Genomic DNA, 24,640 nt, shown 5'->3' with positions numbered 1-24,640 from the left:
TGCCCTTATCTTATATAAAGAAATACGTTTATAAGATCACTGAAATCGAGTTAGAACTCAAAATGAAAAAGGTTAAATTGCTGTTTCGGAGTTTATTGAATTTAGTTTTACGTATTAATTTTATATATTGGAGAATGAATGAGTTGAACAAAATAACTATTGATGATTTCGGCAGCATTTTTTAAGTAATTAAACTTCAGTTTGGATTTACGTGAGTAATTCGAATTTGGTGCTGTTGCAGAGATCTCAGGAATAACCAGTTAAGGAAGTTGCAGCCTGGTGTATTTGGCAGTCTAATTTCCTTACAATATATGTAAGTAAGAAAAAAAAAGAAAATCATGAGATTCAAAAACATCGCTTGATGAATTTTTAAAATTTCTTTTTTTTTTTTTGGTATTTATTTTCAAAGATTTCTTTTTCAGATACTTCGACGATTTCCATTTGTGTTCCTATTCCTTACACGTGCGAGTTTGCGAGCCTCGGGGAGACGGCATCAGTAGCATCGCCCACCTGCTGGACAGTGTGGTGTTACGAGTAAGCGTTTGGGTCGTAGCAGTCGTCGCCTGTCTCGGCAACTTCTTCGTGCTTATTGGTCGCATTCTCCTCACCGAGCCCAACGAGGTGCATTCGTTCTACATCAAGAACCTGTCCATGGCGGACTTACTCATGGGCGTGTACCTGTTCGTGATCGCCTCGTACGACACGGAGTTCCGCGGCGAGTACATCAAACACGAGAACGACTGGAGACACAGTTGGCAGTGCAATTTCTGCGGGTTCCTCAGCACTCTGAGCAGCGAATCGTCCGTGCTGATTCTAACCATCATCACCATCGACCGTTACACGTCCATCATTTACCCTTTGACCCTGAAACGGCGCACGATCCGTTCGGCCGTTACTTGCATGACGATCGTATGGACCATTGCCGTGTTGCTGTCTGTGCTGCCCGTGTTGAACATTGGTTACTATGGTGACGAGTTCTACGGCAACAATGGCGTGTGTCTGCCCCTGCACATTCACGACCCTTTCGCTCAGGGTTGGGAATATTCCACTTTCTTGTTCTGTGGCGTCAACATGGCTGCCTTCACGTTCATCTTCTTCGCTTACATCACCATGTTCTTCACCATCACTCATTCTAGAATAGGACTGAGGTCGACTCAACAGTTACACGACAGAGCAATCGCTAAACGGTTCGCGTTTATTGTGGGTACGGACTTTCTGTGTTGGGTGCCCATTGTCCTGATCAAGCTGATTGCAATGGCAGGTGAGAAAGACTTTAATATTCTTGTTTAAAATATTGTCATTACAAACTATATTGCATTGGAGTGCACACGAGCCAAAAACATTGTTATCATTAGTAATGTAATTGGTTCGAGAATGCGTACTGACTGCGCATGCGCCAAAAAAACCATTGTTCTTCGGTCAACAGTAGTTCTGATGGGTTTAGATGCTTCAGTATACAGCAATCCCTCGATTAATGCGCCTCCGATCAGTGCGTCATTTTTTTCGATACCCAAATTCGATTAGTGCGCCTATATGCATCTTAAAAATAAATGTTATAGATTTTAAAAATTTTTCTATGTCTACATATTTATGGCTAACTATTTAAAAAAAATCACTACCACGAAATAATTTAGTTACCGATTTAAAACATTTTACAAAGTTATTTTTTAATGGCATACTACACTACTATGTACACTATGTTCCAAATTTACCGCCAAAGTTTATGTCGCTGCTAATTACATAACATTTTGATGATCATATCTCATGCGTATTTTGCAATTGTTTTCCTTACTTTTTTTTTATCTTCTTCTTCCTCCTTCACATATATGGCCTAGTGGCCTGTTACGGGGCTATCCTTAGTCCTTCAAAGCCATACCCGTCCCGAGGAGAGGATAAGGTAGCTAGCCCTATACCTCCCGGTGTGTCCTATGTCTGCAGATTCGTGTGTTCACGGGGCTGCTTTGCCTGCTTGGGGGAGGAAAACCCTGCAGTCCACGCCAAAGACCGGCTAACTTGGCTATGTCTGAGCTCCTCACGTCAACGACGGGAATCGAACCCGGTACACTCCTTTCCCAGGCATATGGTTGCGAAGCACATAGCCACTCGGCTAACCGAAAGACCTTTTTTTTTTTAATTTTAAAGTATTTTCTCAACCTTTCATCATGAGTAAAAGAATTAGTGAGCAAAAAATTGGAAGTGTGAAAATTATTCGAAAAGTAATCTCACTGGAAGAAAAACGTGATGTAATAAAGAAAGTGAACAAGGCGAGTCCAGAGCAGAGATAGGACAAGAACACAAAAATGGGTGAATCAACTGCTGAATACAAAGAGAAAGGTAAGGCAGCTTCAAGTTCATCATGCATGCACTCGAAATCAAAAAGTATTATAATGATTGAATTAGAGAGACTTCTTTCTACATGGATTGAAGATTGTAACGAAAAACATCCTGCTAAGCACTGACCTTATTATATCAAAAGCATTGTATCTTTGTAACCTGGAAAGAAAGGGCTATCAATGATGGGGAGAAAAAAAGAAGAAGAAGAAGAATCCCACGCTAGTGCTGGGTGGTTTGAGCGTTTCATAAAGAGAAATAGCTAATGTTCTAATCACAATGAAATTACTGCTAGCAATATGCGAGCCGTTTGGAAGCACATTCTTCCACAGTGTGCAAATGATTTTAGAGGTTTTTCAAATGAATCTAAGTTAATTAAATCTCATTCTGAGAAATCGAGTGATTCCGACCTGCTAAATTTAGATGCACAGTGGAAAGATCCTGAAGAATATGAAGAAAATCTAATCACTGACAAGCCCCCAAAGAGCTTTCACAGAAACAATCTGAAAATATTTTTCGTACAATCGAAGTTTGTAAGCAGCAATGCTTAGAGACTGACCCTGGTGAAGAGAGAACCAGTAAAATTTGCAGAAGAGGCAATAGGGCCATACCGTCACTTGTATGAAAAAAAGAAACAGAATGCCCGTCAAACTACGTTAGCTCAATTCTTTGTTAAGAAGTAGAATAATAAATTTATATTCTGAATATGTTTTATTGTCCTTCAGCTTCACGGTTTTCCTTTAACTAGGTCTAACTAGGAACTAGGAAATTTGAGGAACGAATTATACTTTTTCCCCATAGGTTACTATATTCGATTAGTGCGTTTTCGATTAATGCGCCTGTTTTAAAGAACGCATTAGGCACACTAATGCGTTCTTTAAAACTAAAACTAATCGAGGGATTGCTGTATTTATAAGCACTTGACTCTCATCTTTTCACAGTTCGTTTGTGTTTTTTCGTTGGCAGGTGTTTCCATCCGAGCTGACTTGTATGCGTGGGTGGCCGTTTTCCTCCTTCCAGTCAATTCTGCCATCAATCCAGTCCTGTACACTTTGACAACCAAACTGTTCAAACAGCACATAGCGAAAATCGTTTACACGTGTCGAACCAGCGTGCACGCCACTGACAATTCCGGAATTTCTTTGTCATCCATCCTTCATCATCGTGGATCCAAAAGAACGTTAGTGGCCACATTATCAGAAGTGAGTACATCTTTTTTCTTAAATGTTTCCCTGTCAATAAATAATATTTTAATCCATAACAGGAACCTCAACCTTTCTTGAATCATGTATTATCTGTTCGTATTCATGTAGTATTCACGCTTTAATATCAATAAATTTTATCCCTAGTTTAAAATTCATTTCGTTTTTTCATAGATTGTTAAATTTTAAAAACGATTTCCACTTTGTTGTACTTCAACCATGCCATGGAAATTCACTAAACCATGGCATGGTTGAATTTTCATATATAGAGGAGATTTACATTTGCATTATAACCGTATCCTCAGTATATGCGGTTCTACAATCATTGGCTAATTTATAAAAATAATTACTATACTATATTATATTATATTATATAAAATATATAATTCAAAATAAGTTGTAATTATTCAAAATTATTAATTTAAGAATTTTAATATTATTTTTCTATAATACACCTTTTTATTATTAATATCAATTATATAGTGAATTTAGACACCATATAATAACACTCAATAACACCTTATCCTTACACTGTACTCTACAGATAACGGGGAATATGAAAAGCATTCTTGCTTAGCCCCTTTAAGCCAGTCTTTATAAGGACTATAATGTTTATGGTCAGTTTTTGTTTGCGTCCTTGGTCAGTTTTGGAATTGTGGTGCGTTTTATTTACATTATGTGTCTTGTACATCATGCAATTTTTGATTCCGTGCTCTTGCCAAAACAGTACAAAGTCTTGTAGCATTGCCGGTAAGACTACAACTGCACGGTAAGCGTTTTATTTTATTTTATTTTATTAACTTCACGTTGATAATCATGGAAAACAGCTAAATGAGACAATATTCGAAGAGGTATATAAAGAATTTATAAGACTAGGTGAACTACTTAACAAAAATTGGCCGGGAAAAGTGAAATTGTACGACACGTTTTCCCCGGAAAGTGTCACAGACGTTGTCGTAGAAGATCAATTAGAATCGGTGCCTTCTACTCCTTCAGACTTTGTAGAAGTGCGCGCACCCAAAAAGCAAAGGGCAACAGAAGAACCGCACAATGACAATAATGAAATGGAACAGGGTTCGGACGCCGCTATTTCTCCCAAAGAAAAGGTGCCTCCGATCATCCTTAGAGAAAAGCATAAGGGGGCAGCCTTAAGATCCACAATGTCCAATTTGAATATTGGCTTTATTAAGGCCAAAAACATGGATGAAGGCATAAAGATCCAGCCAGCAACAGTGAGAGACTATAGAAGGTTGTCCAAAGAACTGGACAACAGAGGCATCCAGTATCATACCTTTGCGCTCAGCTCCGAAAAAAACTTAAAAGTGGTCCTTCGTGGTGTCTGTGAAGACATTGACACAGCAGAAATAGCTGCTGACCTGAATTCTCAAGATCTGCCTCCAGTCAAGGTCAGCAGAATGTACAAAGCAGACAAGACTCCCATGCCATTAGTCCTTGTTGAGATTCATAAAATATACAAGGATATCTATAACTTAAAAACAGTCTGTGGTCTCATCGTCACACCAGAACCACTCCGGAAAAGATCATCTTCTGGGCAGTGCCACAGGTGCCAGAAGTTTGGCCATGCCAGAATCTTTGTAGAGGAGAATATAGATGTTTGAAATGTGGGGACAGCCACCCAACTAATACCTGCACAAAGCCGAGGACCACCTCGGCCAAATGTGCAAACTGCGGTGGCCCTCATCCTGCGAACGATAAAGGATATACTCAGCGCCCAAAGAAAACAGACGGATGAAGGCAGTCAATCAGCCCTCCTCCTACAGTATAAGAACACCAGAGGCCCAGGCATCAAAACCGGAGACTCAGCGGCCAAAATCGGAGACCTCCAAAAATAGACACCCCCAAAAACAAACAAGATGTTATGCCGATGTGACTCGCACAAATAGACCAATACCAGAACAAAATAAATCAACAGCACCTAAAAACCTAACAGCTGTTATTACGGCTTCACTAGCCAACATGCTACAAAATTTCAGTCTATCAAACCCTACTGAAACCTCCACTAAAAGATTTCTTCGTGAAACGCAGGTCATCCTCACTGCTCTCATAAATGAATAGTAACAAACTCATTCCAGCATCTCTTCAGATAGTTGCTTGGAACGCAAATGGCCTCAAAAACAAAATTCTGGAACTCCGAAATTCACATATAGATATCAACCAGATGTTATTTTAATCAGTGAAACTCATTTAAGACAATCCTACAATCAGGGGCTATCACCTAAACAGAAATGACAGAATACTCTACAAAGGTGGCGGCACTGCCATCTTCATTAAAAACTACATTAAGCACCACTCTGTGAGCAATCCTTCAACCACTAACCTTGAGATCACAGGCGTGGAAGTTGTCACCAGCTCCACTGGCAAACTGAAAATCTACTCAGCTTACAACCCTCCCCAAAAATCTCTACTTCACTCTGACCTAAATGCCATCTTATGCACCAGAGAGCCCATTGCCGGGGATCTGAATTCCAAGCATCCTGCGTGGAATTGCACAAACACCAACAAGAATGGTTGCATCCTTTCCAATTACTTAGGATCAAGCAACGCTGTTGTGGCAGGCCCCACCGAACCAACTTATCTCAGTACGTTTAGCATTGCTGACATCCTGGATATAGTTATCCTCCTGCAGGATATTAAACTTCAATACAGCATCATATCTATGGATGAACTATTATCCGATCACAATCCAATTCTACTACAGCTGGGAAATCAAGAATACCTGTGTCCTCCTCCTCACTCCTACATTACATGGGAAAGACTGTCAACAGCACTCAAGGATTATATTGGATCTGTTCCTCACATACGCACAAAAGAAGTAGAAGCTGCAGTTACAAATCTCACACGACAAATTAATTCTTCTTATAAAGGTAGCTACCGCCTACAAATCTGCTCGCAACCCAGATCGTTTGCCTGAAGACATCATGAACTTGATCAGAGACAAAAACAGAGCTAGGAAAAGACTCCGTAACACGCGTGCACCACAAGATAAAACAGCTCTAAACAGGATAAATGGGGCAGTAAGAGATGTACTTAAAACTCATAGAAACCGTTTGGGATAAAAAGTTATCCTCTATCTCACCTATTGATCACTCTATCTGGGGGTTACTGAGAAACATCAGAAATAAAAACAGTTCCCTCCCCCATAATCTCAAACCAGGGCTAAATTCACACAGATGTAGATAAGGCAGAAGCCATACTAAAGTCTCTTGAAGACCAGTGCAAACCCTCTTATAACAACTTAGATTTCAATCACTTGTATAAAATCCACAGTACAGGTCAGACATGCATTAAATCTCCCAGATACCAGTGCTGACTATATTGCACCCACATCACCAGCTGAATTATATGATATTATTAAAGAACTTAAGAACAATAAAGCTCCGGGACCAGATGGCATCTCAAACAGAGTAATCAAGCTGTTGCCTCGAAAAGCTGTAGTGCACCTGACCATTATAATAAATGCAATCTTAAGATTTCACAATTTTCCTTCTACCTGGAAATTGGCTGATGTAATTACTGTACATAAACCAGGCAAAGCCCCAAAATTATCGTCCAATCAGTCTTATCTCTAATCTGGGTAAGGTTGCAGAGAAGGTCATTCTCTCACAACTCCAAACCTCAGTAAATGACCTAAACATCCTCCCTAAAGAACAGTGGTTTTCGGCAACACCATAGCACTACTCAACAAATCCACAGAATTGTCTAATACATCACCCCACCAGCTACAACTGGCACCAGTGTACGGGAGCTGTTTTCCTAGACCTATCCAAAGCATTTGACAAAATCTGGCATTTTGGACTCCTACACAAACTTATCTCAGCCGTTACCTCACTAAAATGGTTAATCTAATCCATTGATATCTTCAGAATAGATCAATGCAAGTAAAAATCAACAGTTCTACTTCGTCCCAGCGCCATATCTTTGCTGGAGTGCCATAGGGATCCCTACTAGCTCCATTGCTGTTTTCTGTATACATGTGGGACATCCCGCACAATCCCATTTCTTCCATTTTGGTCTTGTATGCGGACGATACAGCAATACTAACCAGATCTCTCCGACCCCATTTCGTTACCAGAAAGCTTCAAGAAAACCTAAAACTGGAGGGTTGGTTCTCCAAATGGAGATTGGAAGTAAACCCCCAGAAAAGTTCAGCCGTTCTTTTCTCAAAAAGTCCAATGTCACCTGCAGGAGATGTGTTACTATTCAATACTAAAATTCCCTGGCAGACAGAAACAAATTACCTGGGTGTAATTCTCGACAAAAAGCTATCTTTCAACCAACACATCAAGTCTACGTGCGCAAAGGCATCTAAAGCCATAGCTCAGATCTATCCGCTAATTAACAGAAATAGCAAGCTCAGTAACAGAATCAAATTGCAACTATACCAGATGATGATTCGTCCTATAATCACCTATGCCTCTCCGGCCTGAAGCCACACCTCTAATACTAACATTATCAAAATACAACGAGTGCAGAACAAGTGCTTGAGAATGATTCTGAACGCCCCTTGGTATGTTAGAAACAATCAACTTCATAGAGATACAAATATTTCCTATATTTTCTCTTTTCTACAATCCTTAGCATCTAAGTTTTTCCTCAAGACGTCCACACACACCCCAACGATTTGGTTCAGCAAGCTGCAGCATACGAGGCAACGGACATATTCAAATATAGAAGACCAAAAGCTATATTAGCCTACTATAGCGATGCATAATCTCCATGCCCATTCAGGGCGAGCAAACTGCTCGTAAATGTTACCCTCACTGTAACCACAACAGATAGCGGGGAATATGAAAAGCATCTTGCTTCACCCCTGAAGTCATAAATGTCAATTGTCAGTGTTTATGGTAGAAAGGTATGGAAGCATAATCGACCGTGAGTTGCGGTGATTAATACCCTTGGAGGGTAATGGATGGCAATGCTGTACCAATGAAGTTCTAACTGAGGCTCAGCTATTGCTGTTACCCTCCTGCCATGATCAGAGCCTTAAGAGCTCAATAACACCTTATCCCTACACTGTCCTCTACAGATAACGGGGAAGATGAAAAGCATTCTTGCTTCGCCCCTTTAAGCCAATCCTTATAAGGATGTTTATGGTATTTATTTTTTAACAAATATAATAAATACATATCTATCTATAGAGGAGATTTTTTTAACAAATATAATAACAAATGACGTAGCAGGTTGAAAAAAATATTTTCTTTCTGTAAATTTACAAACGGACTGAGAATTTACTTATGAAAAACGTGGACATACAGTCCACTTGTAATTTACAATTATTAATTCACTCCTAAGAATATAAAATGGTAAAGAAATATGCCAGAAGATATTTAATGCCTGCATTTCAAGCAGTGTCAACAGCTACAGTTAGCCACTTAACTGTTCAAATAGATGCACCTTTATTATGTCAACAAACTATTGAGAAGAATAAAGAAGATGGAGAATTAAAGATTATTAATTTACAGTATAAAATACTTTTGGCGTTTAAGTACGCATCTTAATGCAATAAAATTTAACGCAATATAATACAAAGTAAATGTTTATTTTTTCTTCAAAAAAATAATCGCTAATGATATTCTATTTCTTTAGAGCGAGCGACTGTCGCGTCCTCTGTGATCGCTTTTTAGTATCAACGCAGAACATTATATCTCAAAGAAAGAATCGATTGCCTCATTTTTTTTTAAGTTATTATTGAAATAATAAAAAGTACTTTTCATTTCTGATATTGCATTATGGTCGCTCGATAAAGAAAAACATAAATTTACTGTACTTTATTCCAGAAGGTACAAAATCTCTTCTATTTTTGTAGGGACGACAAAGCAGATAAGATTGGAAAGAGTACTTTGTTTCTCTCATAAAGTATATTTTGAAAGGTTCGTTTCGTATATGCTTATATAGCATGCGCAGAAATGTTAAAATTATAAGTTTGCTCTATAAAATATTATTATCGAATATTTATATAGATACCAATGGATTATCCTTGATGGGTAACATGCCAGTACGATAACACATGAAAACGCATTTCAGTAATTTATAATCTACGAAACTGAACTTACAGCAGTCAACTTCAGTGATGGACTATAATTTCAAATAACATATGTTTTTTTTAAATGTATTTAAATTTATTGTATTCCTTTAGATAATTTAGCAATATTTTAATGAAAAAAATTATAATCGTTCAGTTTTATATGTACATATGTGATAGTAATTTGCTGAACAACTAAAATAATAATAATAATAATAATAATACAAAGTACTTTGCATTTCCTAAAGACCAAGATTTGAGAAAAATGGGCGATCTTAAGAAAGAAGTGGGATTCAAAATGTAATACATATACGGTACGTTTTACTTTATTATTTTAATTTAGTACAGTACTTTCTGTGTCTTTTCTTTATTTTTTTTATTCTTTCACGTACAAATATTGCATCTACTTCTCACAAATCCAGTCAAGGATTTTTCTTTCTTTTAACGATTTTAATTCATTTATTTTTTTTTTTTATTTCCCTAACTTTGCGTTTCTAATCCCATTCTTGGACATTACAATACATCTCAGAAAAGTAACGACCACCAAATAAAATTTTGTTTCTTGGCCCCCAAACCCAACATACAGATTGGTCGGTGTTATCTATATTTGACTGGTCATTTATGCTCATTTTTATTTTAATATTTTACAGGAAGATCATAGTTCGGGAAACAAGAATAATTTACTATCTACAGGATGTAATAGAAACAATCAAGTCCGTACTGTGTGGAAGAAAAACGTTCCATCGCGTTTTGTATGTGATATGCTATAAGAAAGAACAACTGACGATTTTTAAGGTACTCGCGGATCGTGTGATGGCGACCTTGTTTATCTTTCTTCATGGTAACCATGAATATTTATGGAAACCACCACTCTCAATATTAATTACATCAGAGGCCGGGCTTAGGTATGTGCAATCGATGAATCCACCTTCGAGATGTCCACGCTTTCCAATATTCTAATTAAAAAAAAAAAAAAATTATTGCTATTATTTGTATATTGGCGCCGTTTGATTTTGGGAGTTCCTAAGTCCTGGTTTTATGGTAATTGTTGCTTTCGACTGTTCATCCGGTATCGTAGTTTATGGGTATCATGAATATTTAATTATGCATTTCATATCCTTGTTCATGATAGTCATGACTTACTGAGTTTCGTTGTCATGGTAACTGTAGATATGTGATTGTTATCTCGGTTTCATTGTTATGTATAAAGAGTTTAAATCGTATGAAATCTATTGCCTATTTGTTGTACAATGATTGAAGGTCACGAGTTTATTGTAAGTTGTATATTTAATATAAATATTGTAAAAATGTGCAGAATAATAATAATAAAAAAAAAACTTTGCCTACCAATAGTAAATTTCTTCTTTTTCCCTTACAAATCCATGCATCTACCACTAATTCGCATAATTTTAGTATCAATAAGTCAAATCTACGCCCCCGGACACTTAGATTTACGAAGCTTTGAAAAAAAGTAAACACTTATTCAGTCTCATTGTGGAAAATTAAAGCCAGAAGCATATATTAAAATTCAATTCCTCCCTATTCCCAGTGATTTATTTATTTTAAATCCGCCTAGTTAGACGTTGGTATTTCGAACATTAGTTATAAATTCATATGACTGGTGTCGATTAGTTTGAACTGTCTAGGACCGAAGCTTTTGACGCTACATGCTTTATATTCTGTCACAAATTATAAGTACCTCTTGATGACACTGATCACTAGAGACGTCAAAAAAAAAAAAAAAAACTCACTGAATGGGATGTCCATCCACGATTCTTTCCGCTTGAGGAGAATTTGGATCGTATTCCATAAAATACTATATCATCATAAAATATTTATAACATTACTATTATTGATATTCAGTTGACTTTAGATAGTTTGCTCGCTCATAAGAATATATTATATATATATATATATATATATATATATATATATATATATATATATATATATATATATATATAATTTCTGTATAATATGGACGCTCTTTTATGCATATATTCATAAAAGAATGAAAAGTAAACACAGTTTTAATCAACAATGAAAATGTGACTATTCATTGCTCATTACAGTAAGCAGAAATTGCATTGTTGGTTGTAATTTTTCATTTATTCATTGTTCGGAATAGGCAGATGATGCTATATATTAATAACATGGTAGTAACTCAGAAATTACTACAATATACAGGAAACAGTATTTTGTTTGCTTGGATCATTTTAAATCCACGCTACTTGTACAAAATGCGTAAAATCACTCTGCTTAGTAAAATGCAATTCAAACTATTTATTTTAATTACCTTTGCCTGTTAGGATACTAGAATTCTCTCGTCTTTGCTTGGCGCCAGTCAGCCCACAAAGAAGCCAACATTTGGTTAACAATGCAGGCCGATGAACTTGTGGTAAAAAAGATTTACTTGGTTTATTTGACATTTAATGAGCCAGCACTTGAGGAATAAATCATCGTCGTGTCCATCCTGATGTGACATTAACTGCTCTAACTAGGATATTACTTGCGCGGATATTTACATTTCTTGTTTTGTGTGTGCGCGCGTGTGTAATAGCCATTTCGAGGATACATGGTAATAGCCGATCACGACACTAACAACTGGCAGATCAAATTATCCATGTAAAGGATATAATATATCTATTCAAATTCTAAAGTCAGATTAAAACTTCCTGAGAGCTCATTTGGCAATGGTGTGCACTCCTTAAAAGATATGAACTCATACCACGAGTCCATAAATTCCCCTTTTCTCTGTCTATCTGATGAAATCAACCAGTTATTCGAAACAGCTATCAGGCCAGTGAAACCCAATCGCACTAATAAAAGGCGAATATACGGGCCAGTTCGTGCCTTTTAAGTAATGCAGGCCAAGGTAACAAACTCTATATTTTCATAAGCTCTCAGGAAAGTTTTAATCTGGCTTTAGAATTTCAATGGATATATATTTGTCTTTTAATTGTAGATGAATAACGAAAGGGTGATCATATTACTCACGCCAATTCTGGACATAAAAATATTCTGGGAAACAAACTGAAAAAAAATATATATACACAGCTTGGAAAGAAGTCAGCGAACACCATAATGTGACGAACAAATAGCCATGGCGCACACCTTAAGATGTAGGACCTCCTTTCGCTGCGATGACCAATGGGAATTTTGAACCATTCTTCCTATAAGCATGTGATCAGGTTCTAGACTGATGTCTGGAGGATGTCTCTTGACCTCACCCGACACTGCAGTTCATCCCACAGATGTTCAGCAGGGAGGAAATCGAGGCTCTGTGGAGATCAGTCACGTGTGGCGACGTTCGTGTCCACAAACCATGCAGTTACAATAGCAGCCTTATGACACGATGGTACTTTGTCTTGTTGAAAGAGAAAATGGTCAGTTCCGTAGAAACGTCACGAAGTAGGAAGCATTGCATTGCCTGGAAAGTTCAGAGATACCTCTCGGAGTTCAAAGTTCGTGACACCACAAACAGAAGTCCAAGGCCAAACCAGGAAAAACAGGACCATGCCATCACCTCTGCATTTCATAGTCGGGTTAGGCACGCTGATAAGAGACGTTCACCAGGCACCCGCCACACCCACACTCGTTAACTGTTCTGTAGAGGGGGTGTAGCGTGATTCGTCGTTTCATCACAGCATTCCAAGCTTCCATCCCACCGTACACGCTCTTTACACCACTGAAAATGACGCTGCATACTGGTTAAGGAACTTGAAGATTGCAATCCTACCACGGAAGCCCATTTTGTGAGCCGGTTCTGGATGCTTTTGTGCAGATTCGTGTTCCCGTCGAAGCCAACTCCACATTCAAGGTATCGGCTGACGAATGGCGGTTTTTACATATTATCCTTCATAGCAATCAAAGGTCACGTTGGGTGAACGTGATGGGTCGTCCACTGAGGGTAGCACTTTCAGTTTACTCGCTACGATTCCATCTCAGTATGGTGTCACTGATTGTTGACCTCGGTGCCCTAATTTGCCGAACAAAGGCCTCGCAACGCCTTTTTCAAACTCTGTTAGTTCCCTTTTCGCTACCTTTCACCCAGGCTGCACCGACTTGGGAGCATAGTGTTCCTAAAAATTATACCGGCTACAAACACGTGACTTGTTACTTGGAACTATGCGCTTTGCCCGTTGAGGGAATCATTGACTATTCTTTCCAAGCTGTGTGCGTGTGTGTGTGTGAATATACAGGGTGATCAACATTAGTGTACCCTGTTGAAGACCGTGTGGAGAGCCACTCAGTGATTCAAATGCTGCTGCGAATCTTTGCAGGAATGCATTGTGCGTTATGCAGAAGCGATATGTAATGAAAAAAAAAAAAAAACTAGTTCCAAAATTCATCACCAGGGGACGCTGTATGATGTACTGAATGCAGACGTAGTAATTTTTCTTTTTTGTGTTTGTGTGTAAGAAGAAGAAGAAATGTGACAAGCATAACACGTTTTATTCACTTCCATTATGCATTCACGGACTACTGTTCAACGTGCTGCTCTTCTCGTGTGTCACAAACTGTCACAGTGTGTTCAACAGCAAAATGCAGCTGGTCGGGAATTGATGTTGCACACATGCTGCGTTATTGCTGTCTTTCAGCGCTGGCAAGTTATTAGGATGATTCCGATAAATCCTATCGGAATCATCCTAATAACTTGCCAATGAGAAATTCCCAAAGCCAGAAGTCACATAGGGTAAGATCGGGTGAACGTGACCACCATGCAAGGTCAAACGCACTGCCGACTACTCTGGCTTCCGCGAAATGTTCTTGAAGAGCCTCGTGCTCGGATTGACCGATGATGTGTGGAGGATCCCCATCCTGAATGCAAATAACGAAATTCATGCAAGGGCGCTGCTGAGACCCAACAAAATTATTTGTTAGACCCAACAAAAAATTGCAATGCTGTTGTTGCAGCGCCCTTGCAACAACAGCATTGCAATTGTTTAGGTAACACAGCTTCACGAGCATAGCACGGTGGGGAAAGGTTAGTTCCCCACTAACATACATTGCTATACATTTGGTGTTTACGCTCCTGGTAATATATATTTCTTGTTGAGTGTATCTGCGCAATATTTTAATGATCTTATCACAAAATATATTTCGTATTAGTATTTAAAAATTATTTTAATACATTAATTAAAAAATATTTATACAATATGGAGAGCGGATTGTATTTCATTTATCACATCTGAGCGACTTCCATCGAGATTAACAAATGCATTGAAGTATTCACCGATGATCAGTTGGTGAACTGTTCCATTAGCAAAGCGGATGAAATATCTCCATCAGTAAGTGGAGTCGCCTTAATTCAAAGAGCAAATTATATTTGTTTGAAAAACATTGTAAGCGAGAAATTATAAACACTGATTTCCGAATTTGTCGGCTAATTGACAAGAGCGCGAACAGTATTGAAATTAAAAAAAAAAAACAACTCTAATTAGCATCTGAAAAACGTGATGACTTGTGGGGTCATTTCCTATTGTGATAAACTTAGATTAACCATACAAACTCATGTATTGTACTTTACACGATTTACACGATAAAATACATTGTACTTTATACGATAAAATACAGGTCTTCGGTACTTCTTAAAAGAAAAGTTTTACAAACTTATTGTTGGTGTTTATTATTGTTAGTGTTTAGTTAGTAAATATCTGTAAACAAAACTGAAATATATATATATATATATTTATAAATTATATAAGTGTTTATAAACGTTTATATAGAATTTAACTTAAATTTCCACTTATATTTAAAGTTATGTTTTAAAAATAATGCAACGAAAATACAATTTACGAAAGAAACTATTACATGAGATATTAATCCCAAGAATATAATATAATATAGTGTGGCATCCTATCGAATGTCTTAGCAAAGTCCAACAGTATCATAGCGTATCCATTCCTTTTATCCAGCTCATCTGTAACATTATAAAATATGAGCGAATTGATCAGAATGTATGAGAATTCTTACCAACTTTTCTAAAATCTTCACAACCACTTAAGAGATACTGACAGGCCGATAGTTAGAAATGAGTCTTTGCACCATCCCCATACAATGGAATTATTTTTTCCATTCCTGCGGAATCTTTCCTGAGCTGAGACTCAAATATGCAAACACGTCAAGGGCGTAGCCAGTTCGGTTAAATGTTCCTTTAACAAACGTGTTAATATCGTAAGGAACGTACAAATTATAATTTTAAATGGCAGAAATAATAGATAAAAATTTGGCTGTTTTGTGTCTTCAAGTCTCGTTTGAAGAGTAAAGAGCTAAGAATAATTTAGTCAAGGATATTTTCAATTTAAATGATTTGCAACCGGTCAAAAAATGTTTGCCGTTCCGATTTAAAGTTATTAGTCGCAATATAACTCTGTTTTCTTTGCGATTTCAATAGAAAACATGTCTCAGATTCTTTTGCAACACACACACACACACACACACACACACACACACACACACACACACACACACACACACACACACACACACACACACACACACACACACACAGAGTAATTAAACAAACCCTTTCCTCTTTCGAAGTTACTGAAAAATTAAAGTCTTATTGGTGACCAATCACGTACAAAAGATTTTTAAAATTATACGATCAAGACACATTTGTGACCATACTCAAAAACTTCCACTGCATGACGATTTTTTACGAAGTTAATATCACTACGTGTAACGCATAACGCTACTGTCAGGATGGGTGAAGCAAAAATGCTTTTCATATTCCCCTTTGTCTGTAAAGGAAGTTATTTGAGAAAGGGAGTTTTGTGAGCTTTAAGCTGGCCTTCTGGGGGCAGTTTTATTAGTTATTATCGGCTGAGAGTAGAATAGCCTTCGGTCTTTTGTATTTGTAGTACTCTGTTTCATTGTAATTGACAACGTGTACGATCAGAATTTTTCTCCGAGAGATATTTGGTCTCTGATTGCCATGGGATCTTTTACGAAGAAGGGAGGAGATGTATGGGTTGATACACCCTTGGAGTCTACTGATTGCCAGGCGAGGGCTGAGAGACCTTGCTAGAATAGCGGTGTCGTCGGCATAAAGGGCCGTAATGGTTGTTTTTGAATTTTGGTTGTTTTTTGAAATGTTTTTGATGTCTGATACGTCAAGTTTCCCTTCTGACCCAAATACTTTGTGAAAAGTATTTGGGTCAGAAGGGAAACTTGAGGTACACCAGCTAGAATTTTGAGCCTTGATGAAACAATTCCGTTAAGATTTACTTGCATATATCTTTCGCTGAGCTATGAGTTAATAAGTAAAACTTATTAACTCATAAATAAAATGAGTTAATTTTACTTATGAGTAAAATTACTTATGAGGGCTTGATGCCAGACCTTATCAAAGGCCTTGGTAATGTCCAAGAACACAGCAGCAGTGTGGAGATGCCAGTTGAAACCATGGATGATATTTTCTGTTAATCGGTGAATTTGTTGCACTGTTCTGTGAGTTTTGCGAAAACCAAATTGCTCATTCATTTGGGATTATTTTATGTTTGTCCACTACTAGTTGTAGCCTTGATAGGATGATTATTCTGTTACTTTGCAGAGGCAGGAAAGAAGAATGATGGACCTGTAGCTTTGGGGAAGTTGTGGGTTATTACAAGGCTTTTTCAGAGGGATGATGTCAGCAGTTTTCCAAGCTGAGGGAAAGTACTGGAATCTTAATATGGAATTGGTTATATTAACTAGATGAATTATGGCCTTCCTTGGGAGTAATTTAATTATTCTATTGGTGATACCATCGGGACCAGGAGCCTTTTTATTCTTCAATTGGGATATAATATTGATTAGTTTTGTTGGAGCAGTGGGGATGATAAGATCTGAATCATCATTAGGCTGTCTTAAAGCTTTTCTGCCTTGACGATGAACTTTATAAATGAGATTAATATTTAAGTTTTCGTAAGATTGGCTGCAATGATTTTCCAGATTGTCAATTAGGGCTTCTACTTTTTCTTCATCTGAGTGTGCAATTCCATGTTTGGTCTTCATAGGGGGAAGGAGTTGTCTTTTGGTATGAAGAGATTTTAGAAATTTCCATATGGAGTTATCTTCTGGATTGATTTCGTAAGTTTAGATTCCCATGCGGAATTGCTGTGTTTCTGGAGAGCTTCTCGAATCTGTCTGTTCAAGTTGTTTAAGGTTGTTTTATCCTGCAGTGCTCTCGTGTTGTGTATCGCTTTCTGGTTTTGTTTTTAGCCCTAATCTGGTCCATTATCTTGTCCGGAATCCAACTGGAGTCGAGTGAAAGACTGTCTTTTGTGACTGATGTTATTGTTGTGTTAATGTGTCTTGTTAGGTTGCTTACAGCTAAGTCTATGTCATCTTTTTTGCGAATAACAGGAGATGGGCCGATGTGATCTGGGAGAACTTTAGAGAGCTTATCCCATGCTATAAAAGAGTGTTGAGGAGAGAGCTGATCCTGGGTATCTAGCTTGAGCAGGATAGGATTATGATCTGAAGTGAGCTCTTCTAATGTCTCCAGCTGATATTGATATCTGATGTTCCTGAGGATAACTATGTCTAGTACATCCGAACTTCCTGATGGCCTATAATGGGTGGGCTCAGTAGATCCAGCTACTATTGATGAGTTGAGTGACGTGTAGTTAAATACAGTACGGCCTTTGGAGTCGATTGACGAACTAAACCAAGCTGTATGTTCGGAGTTGAGGTCTCCTGTCATAATTATGGAATCAATAGAGCCGATGATGGAGTCTAAATCCGATGTCAATAGTGGAATGCTCGGAGGATTGTACGCTGCGTAGATTTTAAGTCTACCTGCGTTGTTGGTGTGCACCTCCACACCTGTCACTTCAAGGTTTAAAGATTGAGGATTGGTTAAAACATTGTTGCTTAAATAATTTTTAATAAAAATGGCTGTGCCACCACCACTAGAGTGAAGTCTGTCTGTCCTATATAGTATATATCCTCTTAATCTTGGGTTGTTAGATGGTCTGAGGTGGGATTCGATGATCAAGATTATGTCCGGATTGTATCTGTTTGCGAATTCTTGCAGCGCAAGAATTTTATTTGTCAGGCCGTTAGCATTCCATGTTATAATAATGAGGGAGTTTGGTTTGAATTTTTTATACATTTTAGCGAGCTGTCAATATGGATTGGGTTTATAGATAAAATCTCTTTTTGGAAGATGGTAAGTGCTTGCTTTGCTGAATTCATGCAGCATTGTGGCAAGTGAAACAGTTAGAACGGATGTTAACTTGGAGCTTGTTTGCTCTTGAGATGAAGGAATCTGAGTCCGCGCCACCTCTGCGTATGTTTTTTGGTCATGGATGAAGGTCGCGTGCCTTCCTGTTCTGCTGAATGTGAGGTATTTCGATCAGGAGGGCGACCTGCTTGATTGCTTATGGTGTCATTGCACTCTTGCTGACCCACGATTTTTTGGGTGGAAAAGGCACCCCTTGTAATTAGCGGGATGTGGTCCTCTACAGTTAGCACAACAGGCAGGTGTAGATCTTGGCTTGGTGCAGGTGTTGATCTGGTGTCCCTCTCCATATTTCAGACATCTGTAGGCAGCTCTACACAGTTTTTGGGTGTGCCCGAATTTATGGCATTGCCCTGCCGATGCCTTCTTCCTTAGAGGCTCGGTTGTCATTTTGAGCCTGCAAATACCTGTCACTTCATATATCCTTTTCTGTGTGTTGCTGATTTCGACCAACACCAGCGGCATTGGCCTTTTGTCAGATCTCAGCATCCTGCTGACTTTGATTGGGGTCAGTCCTTGGCTGATGAGGTCGGCAGTGATCTCATCAGTTATGGTGCCCTCAGCAACCCCTCTAAGCTTTAAGATTTTTAATACCTTCGCTTGGTAGTACGAAAGTACGGAAGGGCAATTTGGAGTTGTCCCACATTTTAGTCATCTTACGACAATCTGAAACAGTAGCAGGCTCAATCTTTACAACCTCATCGGTATTTCTTGCCCTGGAGAAGTTGATGTTTTGTTCTCCTTGGGACCTTGAGACTGAGGTCCACTTCTCTTTATCTCGGAGGATAACTGGAGGGACCTTTTCTTTTCTATCCTGGGTAACTTGGGTATCATGTGTTGCTACATCCTCTTCTATGTCATCTTCAGATGTTCTTGGTGTTTTGTTTGATTGTCCCTCCTGCGAACAATCGTATTGTCGGGGGGGGGGGGGTCTTTGGTGGTTTAACAGGTGTGAAGTCCCCTTCAGTGTCCACATCAACTTCTTCCATGTCACTGAGTGTAGAGATTCAGACAGCCAGGATATTCTGTCTCAAATTTCTTTAAGGTAAATTTAAGAAAGTCGAGTGTCAGATCTTTGTTTAAATTTTGAATGGCGTCCTTAACGTCTTACGTTTTCCGTTATTGTTCACCGTATATTGTTAAAGAATATTGCGGTGTCTGTAGATAATTCTGTAGACTTTGGAGGGTCCATTGGCAAATCCCGTAGACACACATACGGATGTCTACAAGCAAAACAATATATGTTAAAGTTTATAATGCTCTAATAACAGAGGAAAGGAGTGTCAAGAACTCACTTGGCCACAGAGCGAAAACCTCCCTCCCTAAAGTACCATACATCAACCACTGGTTCTCGTCGCGGGTGTGGCCTACACGGCCATCAGACCTCGTGCATTTTTCACGCGGAGTGGGATACAGTAGGTTTAGAACTGTGTTAGCGCCAGTGCAATGTGAGATTCCAGAAAAACCTTATATAACAGTCAATCAGGCAAAGTCTAAAATAACACATCCGATCTCGTCAAGAGTCACCTTAAAAGTCGCGGTCAGTAAGAATCAATCATATATAATTTTGAATATGAACTATAATTTGTGAGTTCAACAAATCTTCATCATCGGCCTGTAGAGTAAGATAGACTGAGAGTCAGCAGATAGTGGGAGAGGAAATAAAGATAGAGTGCATAGTAGTAGAGTAGGTAAAAGAGGCCTCAGTTGACCTGTTTTAGCTGTTTGCCCCCCAGGGGCGATTCGAAAACGGTCGTTGATTTTTCACTTTAGAAGAAAAAGGAAAAATCCTAAAAAGGAAACGTGGAACAAAAACAAAAACATGAAGTACAGAGAAAATAGAACAATATAGAAAGAACTGGAAACCAAAAAAGATGAGGGGAAAAGGGTCTGGCCTAAGTGATGCAGCTCTCAAGAAGCTGCACCGCCTCGCTGTAGGCCTTCGCTGCTCAGGTTCTCAGACCCTCCCCCACCTGTTGGAACTAGAGAGCTATTGCTGTGGACAGGAAACCATGGGATGGTTATTGTGACTGTCGCTTTTTGTGGGCAGTCATTATTCTTTTAGCCACCTCACTTCCCTTGGCCATTTCTAATTTGGAGAGAGCTATGAAGAACGCCGATGCCACCTCCTCGTCTATGTCCATGGCTATCTGTACTTGCTCAGGGGTGATTTGGCTGATGTCTTCAACAAATATGTCACCCCATTTTGCACTAACTACGTTTGGACCATATTTCCCAGTGAGGAGGAGCTCAGGTTCCCCTATTCTCACTATTGCGTCTTGAAATTTTCCTGCCACCCCAGGGATACCTTTAACTAGATGCTTTAGAGTCTCCCCTGCTTTTGCATGAGGAGTCTCCAAATTCTTCTGTTTCTGCTGGTTTTATTTTTTTCATCTCTTTTTCCTCTGGACTCAGAGGTCTTTTGAAGGGGGCGCTGCTTGCCTCCATGTTTTCTGTTTTATTTACTTTACCTTCTGCAGTGATTTCATCATGTGACACAGCTTGTTTATTGGCTGTTTCTCGCTTCTTCTCTTTCTTGGGTGTGCAGGCTATGGTTTCTGTGGCGGCTGCCTTTTCTTCTATAGCCGTTATTTTGCCGTATGCCTCGTTTATAGTTGGAAAATCCGTTTCCCGACTCTTGTTCTGTAGTAGCTGTAGGCTTCTCTACTGAGGAGACTGTGACTGGTATAATAGCACCTCCCATCCTTTCTGCATGCGTTCTTGATAGGCAGGTGTTAACTTTGTGGTCTTTGGACCCGCATTTGAGGCAAGCCATGAGACATTTGTCCAGTGAATGACTTGTCGTTAGGCAGTTTTTGCATGTCAGTTTTGGGCAGTTCGCTCCTAGATGGTCGAAGGATCCACATCGGAAGCATTGCTTCTTAACGCCAGGGTAGTTTACCATTACCCTAGCGGATCCGATGCTGACGAAGTTTGGAACCGCTGTTTTCATCTCGAGCGAGATGTTTACTTCCCCCGACTTCCAATGGGGGTTGTCTGCATCGTTTAAGATTTGTATGTTTCGAACAACACCCCATTTCCCAAACACTTCGTGGATTATTTTTTCATCACATTGTATATATTCCAAGGGGAATCTGGAGATTTTGAGCAGTTTGATAATGCTCCCCACCATGAACGAAAAAATTTCCTTTCCGTTACATTGAAAGCCTTTGAGCAACTTGTCCCTAGTCTCGGCGCTCCTAACTACAACTTGGTATCTGCCATTACCGAAAGGAGTGAATCCAAATATCTGGTCCGCACCGACGCAGTCAATCAGGGCTTTAGCCAAAAGTCGGGGTCTCAGATCAGCGTCAGTCTCGATGCCGAGAGTCCGCGTGCGCGGCAAAACATTGGCCATAGCTGGCGAGGGGGGCCTAGCTATTCCCACCCCCAGGTGTTTATTATTGCCCCGGTCCGAGGTTTAGGAAGATCTGTAAATCTCCGTTAAATATATCGTGAGGCCCGATGGGACTCGTACCGATATCAACGGTTATGAACAGATGCTCAGTTTGTTTCACGAAAAAACGCGAACTATACTACACACTTGATCTAAGCCAAAAGGCCGAGAAGCGACTGAATAAATCAATCCGCGAATCTTAAAGATTATATGAATATAATTTTGAATATGAACTATATGAATATATGAATATGAACTCCAATAAATAGAATTATATATTAAAATTATTTTTAATTCTTAATGGTGTGAAAATGTAAAATATTAAACTGAAAAAACGGTAAAATGTATTGCAAAATTAATATAAAATTTAAAATTATAATTATTAAAATCATAATTTATAATTTAAAAAAATTGTTTTCCTCTGCAAGAGGGTTGAACAAAAAAAGATTAGCATTCTGACCTTAGTAATAAATATTCGCAAAATAATCCATTTTTAAAATTTTCGTGACAAGTAAGGTATACAAGTTATTAATATAGTTTTATTTCTATAAAAAATGTAATTTCTATAATTTTATTAAATAAATATTAAACGTATTTAATCCTATATTTTTTTCGCATATAAAAATAAACGTTAACAAGGAATTTAACGACAAACACGAGAAATATGACTAATTCACTTAGCGGAAATGTCAGATTTTTTTTTTTTTTTTAAAACAAATACTGTTTCTATTTCTTATCCCCTATTTCTTTTACACCGCAGAAATTCAGGGAATTGTTTATTACATGATCGTAATGAATATGAATTGTTTTTAAATTTCTCATCGCAATGTGGATTGGGAAATTGTGCGATGGAAAAACAATCAGAAGAATTTGTGAGACTTACTGCACACACACACAGCTAATAAGCTCTCGTAAAGAATTACGAAACATTCCGAGAAAAAAAAGAAGCAAAAGGACAGGAAAAGTTGTTTTGATTTCGGCTTTTAAATAACACAATAATGAACCCCTCTAAAAATATTATAATTAGCTGTAAGAGAAGGAAAAAAATGAAAATATTTAAGCGGATTTGTCTGGGAAGAGTTATTAATAAGATATTATTCGCGGACAATTATTAAAAAAGATGCGTCTCACAGGTACGTTTCTTTTACAGTGACGTCATTTCTTTATCACACTAGTAGGACCGTGTTTTTTTTTTTTTTTTTTTTTTTTTTAACTTGTGTACCGTAACAATTATATTTTTGCCACTACAAACATTCGACTGAAACTGTAATTGAAATTTCCATCCTTTTCATCCGTCTAGTGATTAATCAACTCGAATCATTTAGACAATAAAATGATCCAACTACAGCGAAAAAGCGTATTCTAATATACACTATGTTCACAAAAGTATGTGGACACCTAGTTGAGGTAAAAAAATGCGTTTTAATTACAGTTTTAGTAACGAGTGGGACCACTTTTGACCCGAATGACAGAAATTACCCTTCGGGGAGTGCCGTCAACCAATTTTTTTTATACGCAACAGGAATATTCTTCCATACCTCTCGCAAAACTATCTCCAATTGCTGATGACGGCGGCTGTGGTCTGGAGCGAATTCGGTGTTCTAATTTGTCTAAAGATGTTCGACGAGGTTAAGGTCTGCACTCTGAACCGGCCAGTGCGACACTTCAGCGTTGTGGAACCAGTCTTGGACATCCAGTGCAGTATGACATGGAGCACTGTCATGCTAAAACATTCAAGGGTCATTGCCGAAGTACTTCCACAGCATTGGAACATGAAGTTGTCCAGGTAGCTATCAGACGTCATGGATTTGGACACGTCCACCAATGGACCAAGCCCTGTCCAACTGAAACACCCACATAACATTACCAAGCCCCCCCCCCCCCAAACTTGACAGTTGGAATGATGCAGTCCTGCCGAAACCGGCTAATCTCCAGATCCAAACACGACCATCACAGTGAAATTGGAGGCGTGATTCACCACTCCACAGAATCCTTTTTCCAATCTTTTATGGTCCAGGTCCGGTGTGAAAGTCCAAACGTCGTTTGGCGTTGACGGGGGTGATGCGTGACATGTTCGCAGCAGCGCAGTAGGGATAGCAATGTCACGGGAAAAACGACCACTGATGTGACACCCAACTACCATCCAACGTTGTTTTAGCAACTTGCTCACATAATGTAACAATGTTACCATTGAACTGGACATGGGAATGGATACACCGTAATACTTGGATTTTGCTAAGGCTTTTGACAGAATACAACATGACAGACTGCTGCATAAATTGGAGAAAATGGGTTTGGGTTATACAATATTAGCATGGATAAGAGGATGGCTGCCTGACAGATATCAAAACGTGGTATATGGAGAATGTGAGTCTGCAAGATTTAAGGTAACCAGTGGTGTAGCACAAGGATCCACTGTTATTCAATCTGTACAC

General features: G+C 38.6%; 2 protein-coding genes across 2 annotated transcripts in view; one reads left to right on the top strand and one right to left on the bottom strand.

The window, feature by feature from the left end:
• The window catches only part of LOC150094314 (uncharacterized), a 125,212-nt gene extending 114,294 nt beyond the window's left edge, over window positions 1-10,918 (top strand). Inside the window, exons 15-18 of the mRNA XM_090411932.1 lie at window positions 242-313; window positions 423-1,261; window positions 3,298-3,533; window positions 10,227-10,918. Coding sequence (XP_090268058.1) covers window positions 242-313; window positions 423-1,261; window positions 3,298-3,533; window positions 10,227-10,346 — 1,267 coding nt within the window. The 3' untranslated portion in view covers window positions 10,347-10,918. The remainder of the gene's footprint in view (window positions 1-241; window positions 314-422; window positions 1,262-3,297; window positions 3,534-10,226) is intronic.
• LOC150094313 (uncharacterized) overlaps window positions 1-24,640 on the bottom strand; it is a 244,464-nt gene that overhangs the window by 204,474 nt on the left and 15,350 nt on the right. The gene's annotated exons all lie outside the window — the stretch shown is intronic.

This window comes from Typopeltis vanoorti, chromosome 22 (assembly GCF_054136105.1).
Source record: "Typopeltis vanoorti isolate ZY-2024b chromosome 22, IOZ_Tvanoo_1.0, whole genome shotgun sequence".
Classification (NCBI taxonomy): Eukaryota; Metazoa; Arthropoda; class Arachnida; order Uropygi; family Thelyphonidae; genus Typopeltis; species Typopeltis vanoorti.
The sequence above is the reverse complement of the archived record's forward strand: the minus strand, read 5'-3'. Positions and strand labels throughout refer to the sequence as shown.